Source organism: Phycodurus eques, chromosome 21 (genome assembly GCF_024500275.1).
Source record: "Phycodurus eques isolate BA_2022a chromosome 21, UOR_Pequ_1.1, whole genome shotgun sequence".
In the NCBI taxonomy this organism is placed as follows: Eukaryota; Metazoa; Chordata; class Actinopteri; order Syngnathiformes; family Syngnathidae; genus Phycodurus; species Phycodurus eques.
The window spans coordinates 75,723-94,634 of record NC_084545.1 but is presented as its reverse complement, the minus strand read 5'-3'; the positions used below and the strand labels follow the sequence as shown (position 1 = coordinate 94,634).

The 18,912-nt window shown below is 44.8% G+C and overlaps 1 protein-coding gene across 1 annotated transcript; it reads left to right on the top strand.

Moving 5' to 3' along the window:
* Positions 1-950: 950 nt before the first annotated feature.
* On the top strand, positions 951-18,409 carry apbb1ip (amyloid beta (A4) precursor protein-binding, family B, member 1 interacting protein). Its single transcript, XM_061666914.1, is given in 15 exon segments — positions 951-1,234; positions 5,450-5,509; positions 6,121-6,214; positions 7,395-7,515; positions 7,517-7,610; positions 8,298-8,375; positions 8,488-8,647; positions 10,852-10,973; positions 11,577-11,651; positions 12,757-12,900; positions 16,438-16,548; positions 17,027-17,125; positions 17,212-17,305; positions 17,387-17,445; positions 18,119-18,409. Coding segments are annotated over 14 exon segments (1,503 nt in total). The 5' UTR covers positions 951-1,234; the 3' UTR covers positions 18,311-18,409.
* The last annotated feature ends 503 nt before the right edge of the window (positions 18,410-18,912 follow it).

Genomic DNA, 18,912 nt, shown 5'->3' with positions numbered 1-18,912 from the left:
AAATGGTCAGAGATGTCGTAAAAGAAAAGAAAGCAGTGTGGTGGTGCTGAGCGTTGAAGTGGGATGAATGTTGCTGGCGAGCCTCCCAAGTTGACTTAAGGAGAAATGCAAATAAAGCTGGTTATCTGAGCCCAGCGCTCAGATAAGAGAACCGGTTCCCTTGCCTCTGTTCCCTGGGCTTCTGACCTCGCCGCCGCAAGATATTCTTTGCTGATTGGAATCCCGCATAAGGAAAAAGGTGATTTTTTAAATTTTTTTATTTTATTTTATTTTTATTTTTTTTGTCGGCAACACGTCTGCTTCGACCACCGAGTAGTCGGTGTGTACCCTCAGCGATGAGAACGCTTGTTGAGCAACGAACTTGATTGATTGTCACTTTTTCTCACGAGCAAAATGAATCATAAAACACGACATACGATGTTTCTGTTTCATTTACGCTGTCACTGGTGACGTCTGCATTGAGCCTACAGTTGCGGAACATCTTCTGCTTTCACGGTAGAGTTTCTGCTGCCATTTACTGATTGTCAAATATTTGTCAATTCTTTCACTAACTCCACGACCAATTAACCAACTAAATAACTAAGAGCTAACTCATCACCCAACCGACCGACTAATCACCCATCTAAGTTGCAGTGTAAACAACCAACCGATTGTGACGTTTGCCAGTCACTCCCAGAGCCCAAAGAGACGGACGAGCGTCCGCCCTCACCTCTCCGCCGTCGAGCGGGAATGCGAGTCAACCGTGTGTACCGCTATGCTATCCGTGACGGCTGCTGGCCAATCGCAGCCAGGTTCCTCCAGCGTATTTGTAACTCTGCGATAGGCCGATCGTGTCGATCCATGTTTGCCCGAGGTGAATTATTAACAGCGACACAGCTCAGACGACCTCTGCGAGCAACGTTGGCGGCGGGTCATTCGGCGGGTGGGTGGGTCGCGGGCGCAGACGCTAGTGTTGTGAAAGCATCGTGCAAGGAATGCGGCGGCGGCAGGCAGGTCTGAACGTGAACTTCCGCATTGGGCAGGAAGAAGGTTGTCAAAAAAAGAAAGAAGCAGCAGATGGCCTAACGCTCGTCAACACACCCTAGAAAACTGCTCGCCGCTTTCTAACGGCCTCGTTCTGCTGGATAACCTTTTTTTTTTTTTTTTTTTAATCGATGTCCACGACGCCTTTTTCTTAAAGGATATATTCTTCCATCCACATTTCTAAACTGTACATACAGACACATTGGAAAAGGTGAGTCCAAGCGATTTGTGGTTAAAACTGTTGTTGCTTCTGCTTTCTGTGCTTTGTCTTCATTGCTTCACTTTGGAAGTTGATTACAGTGCGGGAACAACATGACAGACAGAAGCTTTCAAAAGTCCAAATCACTGAGTTTATTCAAATTAATGCAAATGAAGGCGAATGAAGGTAACATACTGACCGGAAGCAAGAATTTACAGTTCATTAGAAAACGACATGAAAATAAAGGCATATCTAAAACACGGGGGCAAATCCAGCCCGTCATATAATTGTTTTGTGGCATTCTAAAGCAAATCAAGTGTGCCTACTTGCTAAATGAATTTGCTCTTTTCATTTTGGCAGAAAGTGTTGACAAAAATTGCACATTTGCTTCACTTTTTACAGATGACAAGCATTACAAGCATTTGTTTTTACCAAATCCCGTTACATAAATTGAACAATAGTATTCATATTTGGTTGCCACAGTTTTCTGTAACTTCTGATTTTAAATGCAATTTGCTTAAACAATATGTGGATACAGTATGTAATAATACCAAGAGGTAATTAAATATTGATATGATTTTCATTTCACAGTCAAAACGGCGCTCTGAGTAAAACCACAGAGAAAAGACAACAATCATGCCCACATACTGTAAAGCACATACAAGGCCAGTCACATAAACACAAAAATAATTTTTGTATTTTCTGTTTTGGGATATATTCTGTAACCTGCTGCGTTGTGTGGGTGTGGACGGACCCTTGCTCCCCTTTCACGCTCCAAGAAAGACATGCAAGTCACAGGCTCCGTGTCTCTTTTGTACGCTGGATTCTTCAGATTAAATCACAAGAAAATCAATTGAACCTATCATAAATTACAAAACAAAGTAAATTATAGAACTAAAATAATGTTTTCTAGAGTAGGTTATGTCACTGTTGAGCTCTTCCAGTTGCCAACAAGGCGCAGATAGCATCCAGCGTCAGCTACAATTTTGATTTAAAAGCGTGAAGTGCAGCTTGGAACTGTAGACATGGGTTCATGTTTTTCTGTTATTCTCAGCACTGCCACATTACCAGTTATAAGAGAGTGTGCACACTTGTGCAACCATAGTGTCTTATTGGTTAATTTTTATTTCCCCTCTCTAAAATATTTGTACAGGTCACAATAATGGTGGAAAAAGTTGAAAATATTGACCTTGGTATCAATTTTATTTATTTTTTTGTCACAAAAGCCTGGTATTTGAACTGGGGCGTGAAGACTTTTGCTACCCTACCTATCCACCCATTTACCGATCTGACTAGCTAACTACAGTGTCTATGTAGCAAGCGTGTTGTATACACGATAATAACAGAAACAAGGCATTACTATATATATATATATATATATATATATATATATATATAATATGAACAGGGTTGGTTGGTCAAGTCCATCCATCCATCCATTTTCTGAGCCGCTTCTCCTCACTAGGGTCGCGGGCACGCTGGAGGCTATCCCAGCTATCATCGGGCAGGAGGCGGAGTACACCCTGAACTGGTTGCCAGCCAATCGCAGGGCACATACAAACAAACAACCATTCGCACTCACATTCACACCTACGGGCAATTTAGAGTCTCCAATTCATGCATGTTTTTTGGGATGTGGGAGGAAACCGTAGTGCCCGGAGAAAACCCACGCAGGCATGGAGAGAACATGCAAACTCTACAAAGGTGGGGCCGGGGATTGAACCCCGGTCCTTCAGAACTGTGAGGCTGACGCTCTAACCAGTCGTTCACCGTGCCGCCTACAGGGTGTTCCAATATATTTAAAATTACATTGTAGACAAGAGTGCAGTGTGCATTTTTGAGGAAATTCAATAAAAAAAATACACCAAATGGACAGCAGATTTGGACATAGCACAAAAAGGTCAAAGGCAGCAGCAAAAGAGGAAAACTGGCAGTGTTCCAAGCAGTGCACACATTGAATAAATATGTTGTTGGAATTTTAAGAAATTAATATTGTATTTTTCAACATGAAGACTATTTCATTGCCTTGGATATTCATTCACTTAGATATTCATATTTCAAATGATGTACATTTTGGGGAACAACCTGCACTATTGTTTTTCAAAATGATTTAAAATGTAAAATAATAAAATACTTTCATCTTATGATCTGCTCACACTAATATGTCACTTCTCCCCTCTTAACCCGCATACAAAGGCTCCAACTTTGTGGCTATCATTTCACCACAGAGAGATTCATGTGATCTGTGAGGACACACACTAACACGTGCAGTATACATAAATTCTTTATTTGCGGTTTAGTTTGGCGCGTGTTGCTGTTTTAGTGGCCTCCATCTTTTGAGGTCTGGACTGGGTGTCGCCTTTCACACTTTCCTTCCTAGTGTGACTTTTTCAACAGTACCACTTAATGATTGTTCAAGTGAAGTCAAACGTTTAGTTCACTTTTAGTTTGCTGTCAATCAAACCCATTTTGATAACATGACATCATGGAAGATAATTTGCATAGTGAAAACAAACGCCGGACATGCTATCAAAACATTTTTCCATTGTGAAGTGACTGATAATAAAAAAAAATGCTAAATTAGCTCATCTTTTTTTTCAGATCAGACTAAAATGGAGATTTTTTGTCTTTTTAAACTGGCACATGACACATTCGTCTCGCCAAGTACAACAGCTGAAAATCTGCCAAAGTACAGAAACAAAGTTTTTGCGTAATGGTGGCGATCCTGCGCCGTGCAGCCACACCTGGGCTCAAACCTGCGCGCGCCGCCGCGTCACCGATTGCAAGTCGAGCGGTCAGCACCCTCTTTTAAATCCTCCGTTTTGCGAACGTACATTTGCACAGCACCAACTGGCATCCGTTCAGTTTGTACTTGTTGCTTCCCATCACTGACTGCTGATGATGATGTCGTTTTCTTAGCATTACGACATCGCCAGCGCTAGCAGCGGCGCGACCGCTTCCTCTTCTCGGAGGCCAAGACGAAGCTTTGGCGTAAAAGGGCCACTCGACACATAACGGCATGTTATCATGAGAATTTAATGGGATTTTGCACAAAAAGTGATGCACTTTGATGATCCAAAATCTTTGCTTTGAAATGATGGTAAATTACTCCATTTTTCATGGGGCAAATGTAGCAAATTTATGTCCAAAAATATGTGTAGTGTGTCGGATTAGCTTGAATTCCACTTCAGATCAAAAAGTCAAAATGGCAGCAAGACCAAACACGCCTGTGACGCGAGATGAAGAGTGAGAAGAAAAAGAGGGCTGCAGGTTATTCAAAACAATTTGTGATCCGTCGTGTGTGCGTGCGCGGGTGTGTTACATGCTGTCTGGCCCCCATCCAAATGTCGCAGCAGTGAAGATGGTTGAAAGCATGCAAAAGCGTCCTGTGCGTGTTTAACGCGCCGTCTGTGCCCCGTAAATGGCTTTGCTATGCTCATTCCGCACATTCCTCGCTTGTCGGTTGTCACGACAACTCTAGCCGGGCTCGCGTTCATGATGTTCATGTTAATATTGTGTAAAGACGTTTGTGATAGTGTTGATCTTTGGGGTGAATTTTCCAGATGATCGTCACATGCACGCCGACCTTTCCAGGTGAACTTAATTTGACTTTGTGTAAACAACATGGCCTGCGAGGCTTCAAGCAGGAAGTTCTCAGAGGGGCTTGGCCGCTGAGCTTCGAGTACCTCGGCAGCTTGCAATGGAGAGACTGGAAGAGTCACAGAAAGGGCGTTCTCTGTATTTTATGGGCTCGTCCCTCCCGGCTCGCCAGCATTATTTTCCACACCGAGTGGCGCTTGCGACTGCGGTCACATGAGTCCGTGTGGAAAAACCATCCCTGCGAAGGACAAAACATGATTTTCACTCATGGAGGCTGCACTTCGTACACTTGTGAATTACTCCGGCGGAGGCGTACATCTCCAAACACAAATTCCCCTTCACACTCCCCACTTACACAAATTATTAGTGGCTAACGCTGTTAGCTCACGCTAATCTGTGCAATGCAGCTCTGCTTACCCTTTGGCTTTGACATGATAGTGTTTCACACAGTGTAGTTGGGCACTGGCTTGGAAACCTTGGAACTTCACCCAGCCTCGCTGCCAAGTCGTCAGCTCGGTGCCTTTATGTAAATTAGTCAGATTGGCTACTGAACGAATGCCTCATTTTTCTGTTTCTGTGAGTGTCCACGGTTGTACTGCTAACCTTCCCGCTTGTATTTCGAAACAGATGGACGACATCGACGCCATGTTCAGCGACCTGCTGGGCGAGATGGACCTCCTGACGCAGGTTTTTGTTTTTTATGTTTTGATGACAATATTCACATTAACATTGTGGGTCACCTAAGAAATGAATTATATGTTCACCGCTATATTTTTATCATCTATTTGTCACGATTGTCTGCATTTTTATTCAGTGATTTATTGGCCTGCAGTAGGCTTGGTTGATGCCCAAGTTACAAATCTTGTTGTTGTTACAGTTGTTACAAGTTGTTACAAATATGCTTCCTTGACCAGTAGTTGATATGTAAACAGCCTGAAATGTAGTTTAGTTCTCTGCCGTTGGCAAGGGGCGATAAATACTTTAGAAGCGCAGGCGTGGAGGAGGCTGGTGACATGTCGGCTCCAGATAAGAGTTGACTTGTTGCTAAGAAGTCTTCCGAAGCGACGTCCACATTGTTGGTGTGCCAGGCCTTTATTCGGTTCGATAAACGCGTCTGGTTTCACTTTTTCAGCATGCTTCAGTCAGCGCACTCGCAATGTGTTGCTGATTACCTCACATATATTGTGTGCATATGTATGTATGTGTATGTATGTATATATGTATGTATATCTCTATATATAATATGGATGTATGTAGAGTATATTGGGGACACACTGACTGTTGTTCTTCCCTGGCAGAGTCTGGGAGAGTCTGAAGCGGCGCCGCCACCCTCGTCCGGAACCGAGGCCGAGCGGGAAGTCGACCTCTGTGTGGGCTCGACGGACCTCAATGGTGACGGCGTGTTTATTGTTGATCTTTTTCAGTCCGACGGCACAGCGGCAGCATGACAAAAATTAGCTTTATTAGGTAGAATCGAATGGCCGAGGATTGAGATGTGTTGCCATTTGCTGCGTTTCTTTGTGAGTCAAAAGATTTTGAAGTTTAAAAGATTGTAAGTAAATGCATATATGAATAGAAGCCATAAATAGTGTTAAATATGAGTCCAGAAGCCATTTACCAGCTTACTGTACTGCGTATTTAGCAAGCACACATTTGGAGAAGGCGGCACATCTGGCAGCTGTTAAAAGCGGGACAAAGATGAAAGTGCTCCACGTCCGCCTGTAAAAGCTGTAAAACAACTTAGTAGCCGTAATGATAACCCCAATAATAATACTAAAGCAAGGTCATGCCGCTTGTTCGTTCACCCGAAGCACACAAAGTGTTTGAGTGTGTGCGCGGAAGCCTATGCGGGGAGTCGAGTCCACCGTCGTACAGTTTGGGAAGGCTTCAGAAAATCAAGTAGGCAACAACGCAGCTTGGTCGGTTTTTGCTTTTGTGTGACCGTGCTCTGTCCACCAATCACGTTTGCATCATATTGAATGAATGAACCGCATTTACTTTACTTCATATTTAATGTATGGACCGCTAATTTTCATTTAACATCTATGCACTTGTAATGTACCATATTTATGTTATATTTCATGTCTATTCACCTCTAATGTACAACCTCATATAGTAATGTCCATAGGTATATCATTTATTTTTAATTGTCTATACAATTAATGTAACCTATTTATATAATATTTTGTGTATTCACCTCTAATATACAATATTTACATATAGCATATTTAGGGCACATTCAATCATCTATTTGTTTGTAATGTACCACATTTACATCGTAGTTCATGTCTAAACCTTTAATGTAGCATGTTCACGTCATTTTAATATTCTAGTTTCCTTAATATACCTTATTTCAATTATATTGTGCCTCTAATTTTATTTTCATATTTAATTTGAAAAACCTCTAACATAGAAATCAAATTTAATATTGTCTACACTTCTAATATAGCCAAATGCTTTTGAATATTCTACCTCAAATAATGTATTTCAATCTTATTTCTGGTATCAGTAAAGTAGCAAATTCCTGCCTAACGTGTGCTATTGATGCGCTGCGTGTGGTGTGACGGCAAAGCAGCGTCTCTGAGCGAGCTGGAGGACGACGACTTGGACGCCCTGATGGCCGACCTGGTGGCCGACCTCAACGCCACCGAAGAGAAGCTGGCCGCCGAGATCGAGGGTCTGAATGCGCCGCCTGGGCGCCCACCCGTCCTCCTCAGGCCTGTCGCCCGCCACCGACTCCTCGTCCGACTTCCCGTCTCCGCCGCCGCAAACCAGCAAACCTTCCATGGTGAGCCCGCAACAGCTTTTTTTTTTTTTTTTTTTTTTGAAGTGAGCGCTTTGTGCCCAGAGGAAACATCCAAGTGATTTTGTATTATTATTATTATTTTTAAACACACTATTAAAAAGTCAAAGAGCAGAAAAAGGAAGTGACTTCACAACGTGTGGCCGTTGAGTCTTTTCAGTCGCGTGTGACAAAAACATCAGCGATGTTGGTTTCCCGGTGAGGTGACTTTGGAAATGTTGTCGCTTAGGATTACAAATGACCCTGTTGGAAATGGAATAGTGTCGTAGCGCAACTATTCCAAGTAATATAACGACGGTAATTACATTTGATGAATTTTCGTCATTTTGAAATAACGCATCAACAGCAGAACCCTTCGGATGTTTCCTCTAAAAATGTGCATTCAAACCACAGATTATTATTCTGGAATTCACCACATATTTGTTCTTTAGACAAATAATAAACTGATGAAATGTAAATACATAATAAAACATGTATTGCATTATCTGTGTACAGCAAGTGGAAAACGTGTTGACCCGATGACAAAAGTGCACAATGTTGACACTATCGCTTCATTTGACAGCCAGACAGTTTCCAAGTTAGTGCTTCAAATTAGGGTTTCGAGTTTGCGTTAGGGTTTCAAGCCAATGTTTGGGTTTCGGTTGTATTGATGTCACTGTTTGCATTTAATAGGAGGAAATTGAGGCCCAGATCAAAGCAGAGAAAATCAAGCTGGCTCTGGAGAAACTCAAAGAAGCCAAAGTGAAAAAGGTGAGCAGACGCAAACGTTAAGCGGCGCGTAAAAAGGGGTTTGCGCGAGCGTATTTTCACCTCCTTTCTGAGTAAGGCATGAAGTCACTGTGTGTTTGCGTGCGCGCTGCAGCTGGTGGTGAAGGTGCGCATGAACGACGGCAGCTCCAAAACCTTGATGGTGGACGAGCGGCAGAAGGTGCGAGACGTGCTGGGCAACCTCTGCGAGAAGACGCACTGCGACTGCAACGTGGACCGGAGCCTGTGCGAGACCAACGCCCAACTGCAGCTCGGTCAGAACAACACGCCGCACACACCGCGCCAACGCCACCAGAGGTGGGAAAAAAGACATCTTTGAAAGCGTCTTGTTACTTTCTCGTCGTCAAGACATGCAAAATGTCGTATAACATCACGTTGAGGAAAAGATTCGCTCGCACAGTCCTCCCATGTAAGAGGCAAAGCTGTTTATTTATCACTCCCAGTTGAAGTTGACTGTAAAACAAGATAATTAAACATTGTATATGTTCTAGGGCTGCAACTCATTTTTATTTTAATAATTCATTCAGCAATTTTTGTTTTTTCAATTAACAGATGAATTGGATAAAAGAAATGTTTTTTTAATTAAAAAAACAGGACATTATTTCTAATTGATGATTTGGTTACTGGCTTGGTCCGTAACATGTCAGGAAATCGGCAAAAATCTTGATCGTTGTTTTCCAAAGTAAAAGCAGATGTTTGCAAATGTCTTATTTTGAAAAAAGACAAAGATCAATTCAGTCTGCTTTCACAGAGGACGGCAGAAATCGGGGAATATCTACAGTTGAGAGGCTGAAATTATGAGCATTTTGACGATTTTAAGTAAACAATGTCTCAAAACAAAAAAAAATTATTCTCAAAATAGTTGTCAATTAATTTGATAATCAATTACTTGTCAATGAATCATTAAATTGTCGCACCTTTAATATTTTAACACCAAAATGTTCAACAGAACCATATTTCATCTATCAAAAGTCAACTAGCTTAATGCTAACATATAATGTGAAACACAATAGACAGGCTAACAGAAATGAGTATGGATGTTACGGTAGTACTTAAGCTTCAAACAACCCCCTACTTTACACACACGGTGCAGTGACGCATTACAAACAGAACAGACAACAATTATCACATGCATATCTCTCTCTCTCTCTCTCTCTCTCTCTCTCTCTCTCTCTCTTTCTCTCTCTGCGACGTGGGAACAATGACTGTTTTTAAGTTGGGGACCTTCTCTGCCTCTCTTCCTCCAACTGCCAACTACACTGCATGCAAAAAATAAAACAAATCCTGTCTTGAAACCCTAACTTAACACCCTACCTTTGCTTGAAACCATAATTGCTTGAAAGCATAAGCCTAACCCTGCCTTGAAACCCTATTTTGACACCTTTGCCACTGGAAGACAATGCTAATGCTAATGCTAATGCTAATCTCAACAAAGAAGCAAGTGTCACGGGTCAGTCTGGCTTTTCTGTTGTAGCACCAAGTTCTGGATTCACATTGGTTCTTGGTCACTAGCGCTCAAACCAAAATGAGGAAACAAGAATTTCCATCTTGCGCGCATGCTTGTTAAATTTAGCTGAGCTGAAGCGCGTGATGTTTAATCTATTCCAACTTACACTAATTAACACTTCATAAAAGCATTTTATTTCTTTACATTGTCTTTTAAATGTTGTATACAGTGCTATTATTTGTAATTCAAACCATTTTTGGGATGGTTTTTAGAGTGCTGGAACAGATCACAGCAGCATTTGGGGTTCGGCACCCACGGATTCACCTTTTCGTAAATCCATCCATCCATTTTCTGAGCCGCTTCTCCTCACTAAGGTCGCGTGCGTGCTGGAGCCTATCCCAGCTGTCATCGGACAGGAGGCGGGGTACACCCTGAACTGGTTACCAGCCAATCGCAGGGCACATACAAACAGACAACCATTCGCACTCACATGCACACCTACGGGCAATTTAGAGTCTCCAATTTATGCATGTTTTTGGGATGTGGGAGGAAACCGGAGTGCCCGGAGAAAACCCACGCAGGCACGGGGAGAACATGCAAACTCCACACAGTCGGGGCCAGGGATTGAACCCGGGTCCTCAGAACTGTGAGGCTGACGCTCTAACCAGTCATCCTCCGTGCCACCCTTTTCGTAAATTCTTTTTCTTTTTTTTTTTTTTTCAAGGCCAGAAACCCTCATTTTAAACCCTACTTTAAAACCCTCACTTTGGCTCCAAACAATAATTTGAAACGCTACTTGAAAAGATTGAAACCCCAGTTTGAACCCTTAAACCTTGTGTGAAACCCGAACCCGTTTGAAAGCCTGATTTCAAACCCGGAACCCTAGCTAAGATTTTAAGCCTAGGTCAGAGTTTCAAACTAAGGTCCAAGTTTCAAATGAGGCTTTAAAGTTGGGTTGAAGCCCAAATTATGGTTCCTTGCTTGAAAATGTTGTTGTTGTTGTGGCACTAGAGAGGACTTTTGAGGACCATGAAAACCTGGTGGAGCCTCTGCTGGCCTGGACCAGGAACAGCGAGAACCAGATCCTCTTTCGGGAGAGCCCAGACAAATACGAGGTCTTCAAAAATCCACAGGTCAGTACAATCGATCGATCGATTGATCGAGAGAAGTTGCATGCTTGTAGATGGTAAGTAATAAATTCATCGTCTGATCTAATTATGCCACAGAAATTTTGGGGGGGAATATTATTTCGATAATATTAGTCTGAAGTCTAATATTGTACACAGTGAGCTACATATAATCGGTACTGGGGAATAACGTCAGAACTTTAAACCTCTACAATGTCTTTTGTTGAGCACAAGCTGTCACCACAGAGCCACCAAAGATGACGATATCCGATGTTTAGGCTTCGTTCGTGTTCACGTAGATCACATTTGGAGAAATCAATGGTGTACAAAGAAAACAACATTTCTACTAGTTTGGCAGTAAACAATATGTCATCAAACTGGAGTCAAGCTCGTTAGCGTAGCATACACAGGATGTTTACGGGTTTGGTCACGTGACGTTCCGCATATCGCGGATTGAAGTTGCTAATATTTTACAAGTTGACCGCCGATAATTCTACACGAGTTGCAGTCTGTAGTTGTTGTTTGCTTTTTCTGTAATAGATTCAAATTGTATTTTGGTGAAACAAATGAGATTTGATTTGAAGGCTGTGTGCCGTCTGTGTGCTGCAGACGTTCTACTTGTGGAAGAAGAACAAGAAGGCGTTAAATGCCATGAAGGACAAAGACAAGGAAATCTTGATTCAGGTACAAGGTACTTTTTTTTTTTTTAATTAAACTTTAAGTACTGTTGGGGTTCCGTTTGACCTATTCTGCCATTTACAGCAATAAAAATAGCCTAACTGTCATTCTTTCAACCTAAACTTTAGTGACTTTCCTGAAAGTGACTCAAAATACATCAAAATTAAAATATTTTCAAAAGCCGTTCTTTTGTACAATTTGACACGTTTCTGCTGATTTTAAATTTACCAGTGTGTGTTAAATGAAGGGAAATGGTGGGAATCTTCAAACTGCACATGCCGTGAATGAATATTTATGTGACAGTGGAGCTTGAAACAGGCCTGAGAACTGTCTGTGTTTCCACCACATTTGGAACAGTGAAAGATGAAAAAAAAGGTACGACTGGTCACGCAATACCTATTAAATATAAGGAACACAAGTTTTTCAAGTTATGAGCTGTCACTAGGTCAACTTTGGAGTCAACTTCACAAAACATCTGACCCCCATCAGTTCACATTGGCTACCTCGCAGCGAGGGTCCAGGTACACTTGTGCTTTGGGCAAGTATTATGCCAAACCCAAGTAAGTGAGTGCTGAGATGATGATGCAGACGATATGCAGGGGAGCTCTGCTATTGATGCCCCTAACCCGCTGGACGGCGAATAAAGAAAATTTGCCGATAATAGACGGCCATTACAATTTTTCTTTTTTACCCCCAAAATCTTGAATAAGCGGGGATTAACTGCCACTAACTGTTAACAGGGCTGGTTCACCCCCAGAAAAGAAAAATGAAAAAAACATTTTGATTTAAAAATATATATTTTTTTTTTATAAAGTCGGATAGGTCACTCAACTGTACATTGAATTAAAGCTTGAAACACTGTAAAAACAGTGAAACTCAATTCAGCAAAAGTGTAATGAAAATAAATTATGAAGTAAAATTGTATTATTGTATGTTTTAATGCAACACTGTGGAGTGCAATTTTTCTTAAAAAAAATACATTACAAAATGCTGTTGATAGTCTAATAATCCATTTATTAATGACAGACATAATTTGCTATAGATAATTATTTAGAGGATATTGTGTGCATGGAAAATGAAAACATGTCAAGTTTACGTCATCTCCACCCAGGAGAACTTCTGCGGTGCATCCGTCATGGTGCCCGACCTGGAGGGGGTGCTGCACCTCAAAGAGGACGGCAAGAAGTCATGGAAGCCCCGCCTCTTCCAGCTCAGAGCCTCCGGGATTTATTATGTGCCGAAAGGCAAGACCAAGGTCAGGGTTCAAACGATATAGTGGACCGAGATAGTTCTCTAAAATGTCCACTAAAAGTCCCACATAGTGAGTAGGGAATGAGTGAACCCTTTCCAACGCATCATTTATCATTCCCGAATCATCCATCCATCCATCCATCCATTTTCTACCGCTTATCCGAGGTCGGGTCGCGGGGGCAGTAGCTTTAGCAGGGATGCCCAGACTTCCCTCTCCCCAGCCACTTCATCCATCTCTTCCGGGGGGATCCCGAGGCGTTCCCAGGCCAGCCGAAGGATGTTGTCTCTCCAGCGTGTCCTGGGTCGTACCTGGGGTCTGGGGATGTGCCCGGAACACCTCACCAGGGAGGCGTCCGGGAAGCATCCAAATCAGATGCCCCAGCCACCTCATCTGGCTCCTCTCGATGTGAAGGAGCAGCGGCTTTATTCTGAGATCCTCCCGGATGACCGAGCTTCTCACCCTATCTCTAAGGGAGAGCCCGGACACCCTGCGGAGGAAACTCATTTCGGCCGCTTGTATCCTGGATCTTGTTCTTTCGGTCACGACCCACAGCTCGTGACCATAGGTGAGGGTAGGAACGTAGATCAACCAGTAAATCGAGAGCTTCGCCTTTCGGCTTAGCTCCTTCTTTACCACAACGGATCGATACAAAGTCCGCATCACTGCAGACACTGCACCGATCCGCCTGTCGATCTCCCGTTACATTCTTCCCTCACTCGTGAACAAGACCCCAAGATACTTGAACTCCTCCACTTGGGGCAGGATCTCATCCCCGAGAGGGCACGCCACCCTTTTCCCACTGAGGACCATGGTCTCAGATTTGGAGGTGCTGATTCTCTTCCTAGCCGCTTCACACACGGCTGCGAACTGCTCCAGTGAGAGTTGGAGGTCACGGCTTGATGAAGCCAACAGAACCACATCATCTGCAAAAAGCATAGTTGAAATACTGAGGCCACCAAACCGGACCCCCTCTATGCCTTGGCTGTGCCTAGAAATTCTGCCCATAAAAGTTATGAACAGAATCGGTGACAAAGGGCAGCCTTGGCGGAGTCCAACCCTCACCGGAAACGTGTCCGACTTACTGCCGGATATGCGGACCAAACTCTGACTCCGGTCGTACAGGGACCGAACAGCGCGTATCAGGGGGTTCGGTACCCCATACTCCCGAAGCACCCCCCACAGAACCCCCCGAGGGACACAGTCGAACGCCTTCTCCAAGTCCACAAAAACCATGTAGACTGGTTGGGCGAACTCCCATGCACCCTCGAGGACACCCTGCCAAGGGTGTAGAGCTGGTCCACTGTTCCACGGCCAGGACGAAAACCACACTGCTCCTCCTAAATCTGAGATTCGACTTCCCGGACGGACCCTCCTCTCCAGTACCCCTGAATAGACCTTACCAGGGAGGCTGAGGAGTGTGATCCCCCTGTATTTGGAACACACCCTCCGGTCCCCCTTCTTAAAAAGGGGGACCACCACCCCAGTCTGCCAATCCAGAGGCACTGCCCCCGATGTCCATGCGATGTTGCATAGGCGTGTCAACCAGGACAGCCCTACAACATCCAGAGCCTTGAGGCACTCCGGGCGAATCTCATCCACCCCCGGGGCCTTGCCACAGAGGAGCTTTTTAACCACCTCGGTGACCTCAACCCCAGAGATAGAAGAGCCCGCCTCAGAGAACCCAGACTCTGCTCCCTCATGGGAAGGCGTGTCGGTGGAATTGAGGAGGTCTTCGAAGTATTCTCCCCACCGGCTCACAACGTCCCGAGTCGAGGTCAGCAGCGCCCCATCCACACAATACACATTGTTGATGGTACACTGCTTCTCCCTCCTGAGACGGCGGATGGTGGACCAGAATTTCCTCGAAGCCGTCTGGAAGTCTTTCTCCATGGCCTCACCGAACTCCTCCCATGCCTGAGGTTTTACTTCAGCGACCACCAATGCTGCATTCTGCTTGGCCAGCCGGTAACCATCAGCTGTGTCAGAAGTCCCACAGGCCAAAAAGGCCCGATAGGACTCCTTCAGCTTGACGGCATCCCTCACCGTTGGTGTCCACCAATGGGTTCGGGGATTGCCGCCACGACAGGCACCAACCACCTTACGGCCACTGCTCCGGTCGGCCGCCTCAGCAATGGAGGCGCGGAACATGGTCCACTCGGACTCTATGTCCCCCGCCTCCCTCGGAACATGAGCAAAGTTCTGTCGGAGGTGGGACTCCTTCTGACAGGGGATTCCGCCAGATGGTTCTGATCAGGGGGGCCGTTCCTCCCAATCACGCCCTTTCAGGTCTCACTGTCATTGCCCACGTGAGCATTGAAGTCCCCCAGCAGAACGATGGAGCGCTCTCCAGCACCCCCTCCAAGGACTCCAAAAAGGGTGGGTACTCTGAACTGCTGTTTGGCGCATAGGCACAAACAAGTCAGGACCTGTCCCCCCACCCGAAGGCGGAGGGAGGCTACCCTCTCGTCCACCGGGGTGAACCCCAACATACAGGCGCTGAGCCAGGGAGCAATAAGTATACCCACACCTGCTCGGCGCCTCTCACCGTTGGCAACTCCAGAGTGGAAGAGAGTCCAACCCCTCTCGAGAGGACTGGTACCAGAGCCCAAGCTGTGTGTGGAGGTGAGTCCGACTATATCTAGTCGGAACTTCTCGACCTCACACACCACCTTGGGCTCCTTCCCTGCCAGAGAGGTGACATTCCACTTCCCTAGAGCCAGCTTCTGTAGCCAGGGATCGGATCGCCAAGGTCCCCGCCTTCGACCACCGCCCAGCTCGCACTGCACCCGACCCCTATGGCCCCTCCCACAGGTGGTGAGCCCATGGGAAGAGGGACCCACGTTACCTTTTCGGGCTGTGCTGGCCCTGCCCCATGGGTGTAGGCACGGCCACCAGGCGCTCGCCTTCGAGCCCCACCTCCAGTCCTGGCTTCAGAGGGGGGCTCCGGTGACCCGCGTCCGGGCAAGGGAAACCTGAATCCATTTATTGTACTGGTCATAGGGTTTTTTGGAGCTGTGGTTTGTCTGGTCCCTCACCTAGGACCTGTTTGCCATGGGTGACCCTGCATAAAGCCCCAGACAACTTGGCTCAGAGGATCATTGGGACACACAAACCCCTCCACCACGATAAGGTGACGGCTCAAGGAGGGGATTCCCGAATCACTACATTTTTATATCGTGGACTATGTAGTTGACTCGAGGTCTGAAACGATCAATCGAATACTCTCCCATCACTATCTCAGGATTTTTTCACAGTGGAAAAAATAGTTGACTCTAGTGCTGAAATGATTAATGGAATACTCCCTAATCACTATTTTGGGATTTTTATATAGTGGACAAAATAGTTGACTCAAGTGCCGAAACGATTGATCAAATACTCTCGTCACTATATTGGGATTTTCATATAGTCAACTGTATAGTTGACTCTAGTATTGAAAGGATTCATTGAATACTTTCAAATCACTATGTTGCGATTTTTAGATCGTGGAAGACGTTTGATTGCCAACACAGCTGTGGTCATTTTCTTTGTTTCCCTCCTCAGTCATCTCGTGACCTGGTCTGCTTTGTGCAGTTTGACAACGTCAACGTTTACTACGGAAAAGACTTCAGAGCCAAACACAAAGCGCCCAACGACTTTTGCTTCGTGCTCAAAGTAAGGCGTCGACACTATGACCACAAACAACTTCATTTAGTGCGTATCGTCTATGTCGGTTACGCAAGTCTACTAATTAATCGGCCAGCTGCTTTGATCGGCCGATTTAAATCCTATTAAAATTGGCAAAAAATCTGCCAATTATTTTGCCTTTTTTTGGGGGGGGGGGGTTTCTTTGAATTTCATTGTTTTATGTTGTAATGTCAGAATGAGAATCATGTGTTAAAAAATAAAAATAGAAATTGGCAAAAATCAGCCGATTTCAAAGGGGCTAATATTGTCCGATTAATCAAGTTAAAATCGGCCCAAAATTCGGACAGTACTTGATTTTTTATTTTTTTTTGCTTGTTTCAATATCAGTATAGGCATGTGTTGTAATGTGTAAAAAAATCTATTTGAAAAGGGCTAATATTGGCTGACTAAATTAAGTAATTTACTTGTATTACTTTGCGTCAAGACTATTTGTGTGTGTGCGCAGCATCCTCAGATCCAGATGGACTCGCAGTACATCAAGTACTTGTGCTGCGACGATGCTTGGACCATGAACCTCTGGGTCACTGGAATACGCATTGCAAAGGTATTTATTATAATAATTATTATTATTCTGATGATAATGATTTATCGTTATTAATTACACATTATTTAAAAATGTGTGTCTGGCAGTACGGCGCCACCTTGTACGAAAACTACAAAACGGCTGAGACGAAGGTGGCCGTCGGTTCCGTGTGGGCCGACCGCAGTGTCACGTCAAGCCAAAGTAAACGCGCACATGCACACACTCAATATGTGTGCAAGTCAAATAAAAAATAGAAAAAATAAAATATTTCTGTGCTCACAGACCAATCACAGAGCCAGGTGGCCAACGGACACGCCCCCAAAACTCAAGCTTCTTCTCAGGTACGTGTGACGACACTCGAGTGCTTTGGGATTTATTGTTTTACGGATATTGTGATAGTAAGTTAAAAAAGATATTGGCAACGACACAATTAGGCTAACGATCGATCGCGTGGCTTGAGAGTCGAAACGAGCCAAATGATTCCGAAGGCAGCGATTCCATTCAGAATCCTTCCTGACTCTCCAATCATTACAAAGGATTTTTTAGGGAACAATCTAGGTCAGCTGTATCATTACTAAATGAAAGAAATAATATAATGACAAAATTAATCATTTAAAATGAATAGTTAATACAATAAAAATAAGGTAATTATGTTAAGTCCTATAAAATATTTGACTTTTTTTTTTATGAATTGATCCAAAATCACATATTACATGGAAAATGTTTTATGCTCATTTTTGATTTCTTCTCCCTTTTTCTGGAAATGACTTGAGTCTGGCTCCTGATTGGCTGTGGTTGTTAGGGTTGTAGCGCCCCCTGCTGCTTTGGCATACACTTAACAAGTCTGTCAATGCACACATGCAGATGAGTTAATTTGAAACCCAAACCCTGTCTGGAAAAGATAATTTAAAACATTGTCTCAAAACCCGAACCTGAACGCTTTATCCTGTCTGGAAACCCTAATTTGGGTAATTCGTTTTTTGAGCATAATTTCACCTCTTTGGTTGTTTTCAGGACAACAATATGCCACCTGCACCTCCTCCACCTCCCCTACCAGGCGGCACCTCCCCCCCACCGGCAGCACCTGACCGCAGCTTCCCTTGCCCTCCCCCCCCCCCCCCTCCCGAGCAAATCTTTCCCCAAACCCGTCCCCCAAGCGTGCCGCCTACCGACCAACTTCCCGCCGCCTCACGCCGCCATGGGTGACCTCCCGCCTCCCCCCCCCCCACCAACCATCGACGACTCCCCGCCGGACTTTCTCCCCCCGCCTCCTCCGGCATCCAATTTTGGCTCGCTCCCACCTCCTCCGCCACCCGTGAAGACTCTACCGCCTCCCCCGCCTCACGTGAAGACTCTGCCGCCTCCCCCGCCTCACGTGAAGACTCTGCCGCCTCCCCCGCCTCACGTGAAGACTCTGCCGCCTCCCCCTCCGAGTTTCAAAACCTCGGACCTCCCGCCGCCGCCTCCTGATCCCGGATTTCTCCCTCCTCCACCTCCGCCTCCGCCGGCCACCGCCGCCTCCCCAAGGGCTTCGGTGGGGCTTTCTGGATCGGTGAAGAAGATGCCGCCGCCTCCGCCTCAGAGGACTACACCTTCTTTGCATGGCGGCGACGGCGGAGGCGACTTCATGTCAGAACTGATGCGCGCCATGCAGAAGAAGCGTGACCCCTAATAATTCAGTTGATGGTTTCTTCTTCGGCCAATTTAAAGCCGATGTCGTTTGCAAGATGTGTATGTAGACGGTTCGTGTCACATTTACATAAATGTAAGAAAAAAATGCTCAATCTAAAATAAATGTAAATAAGATA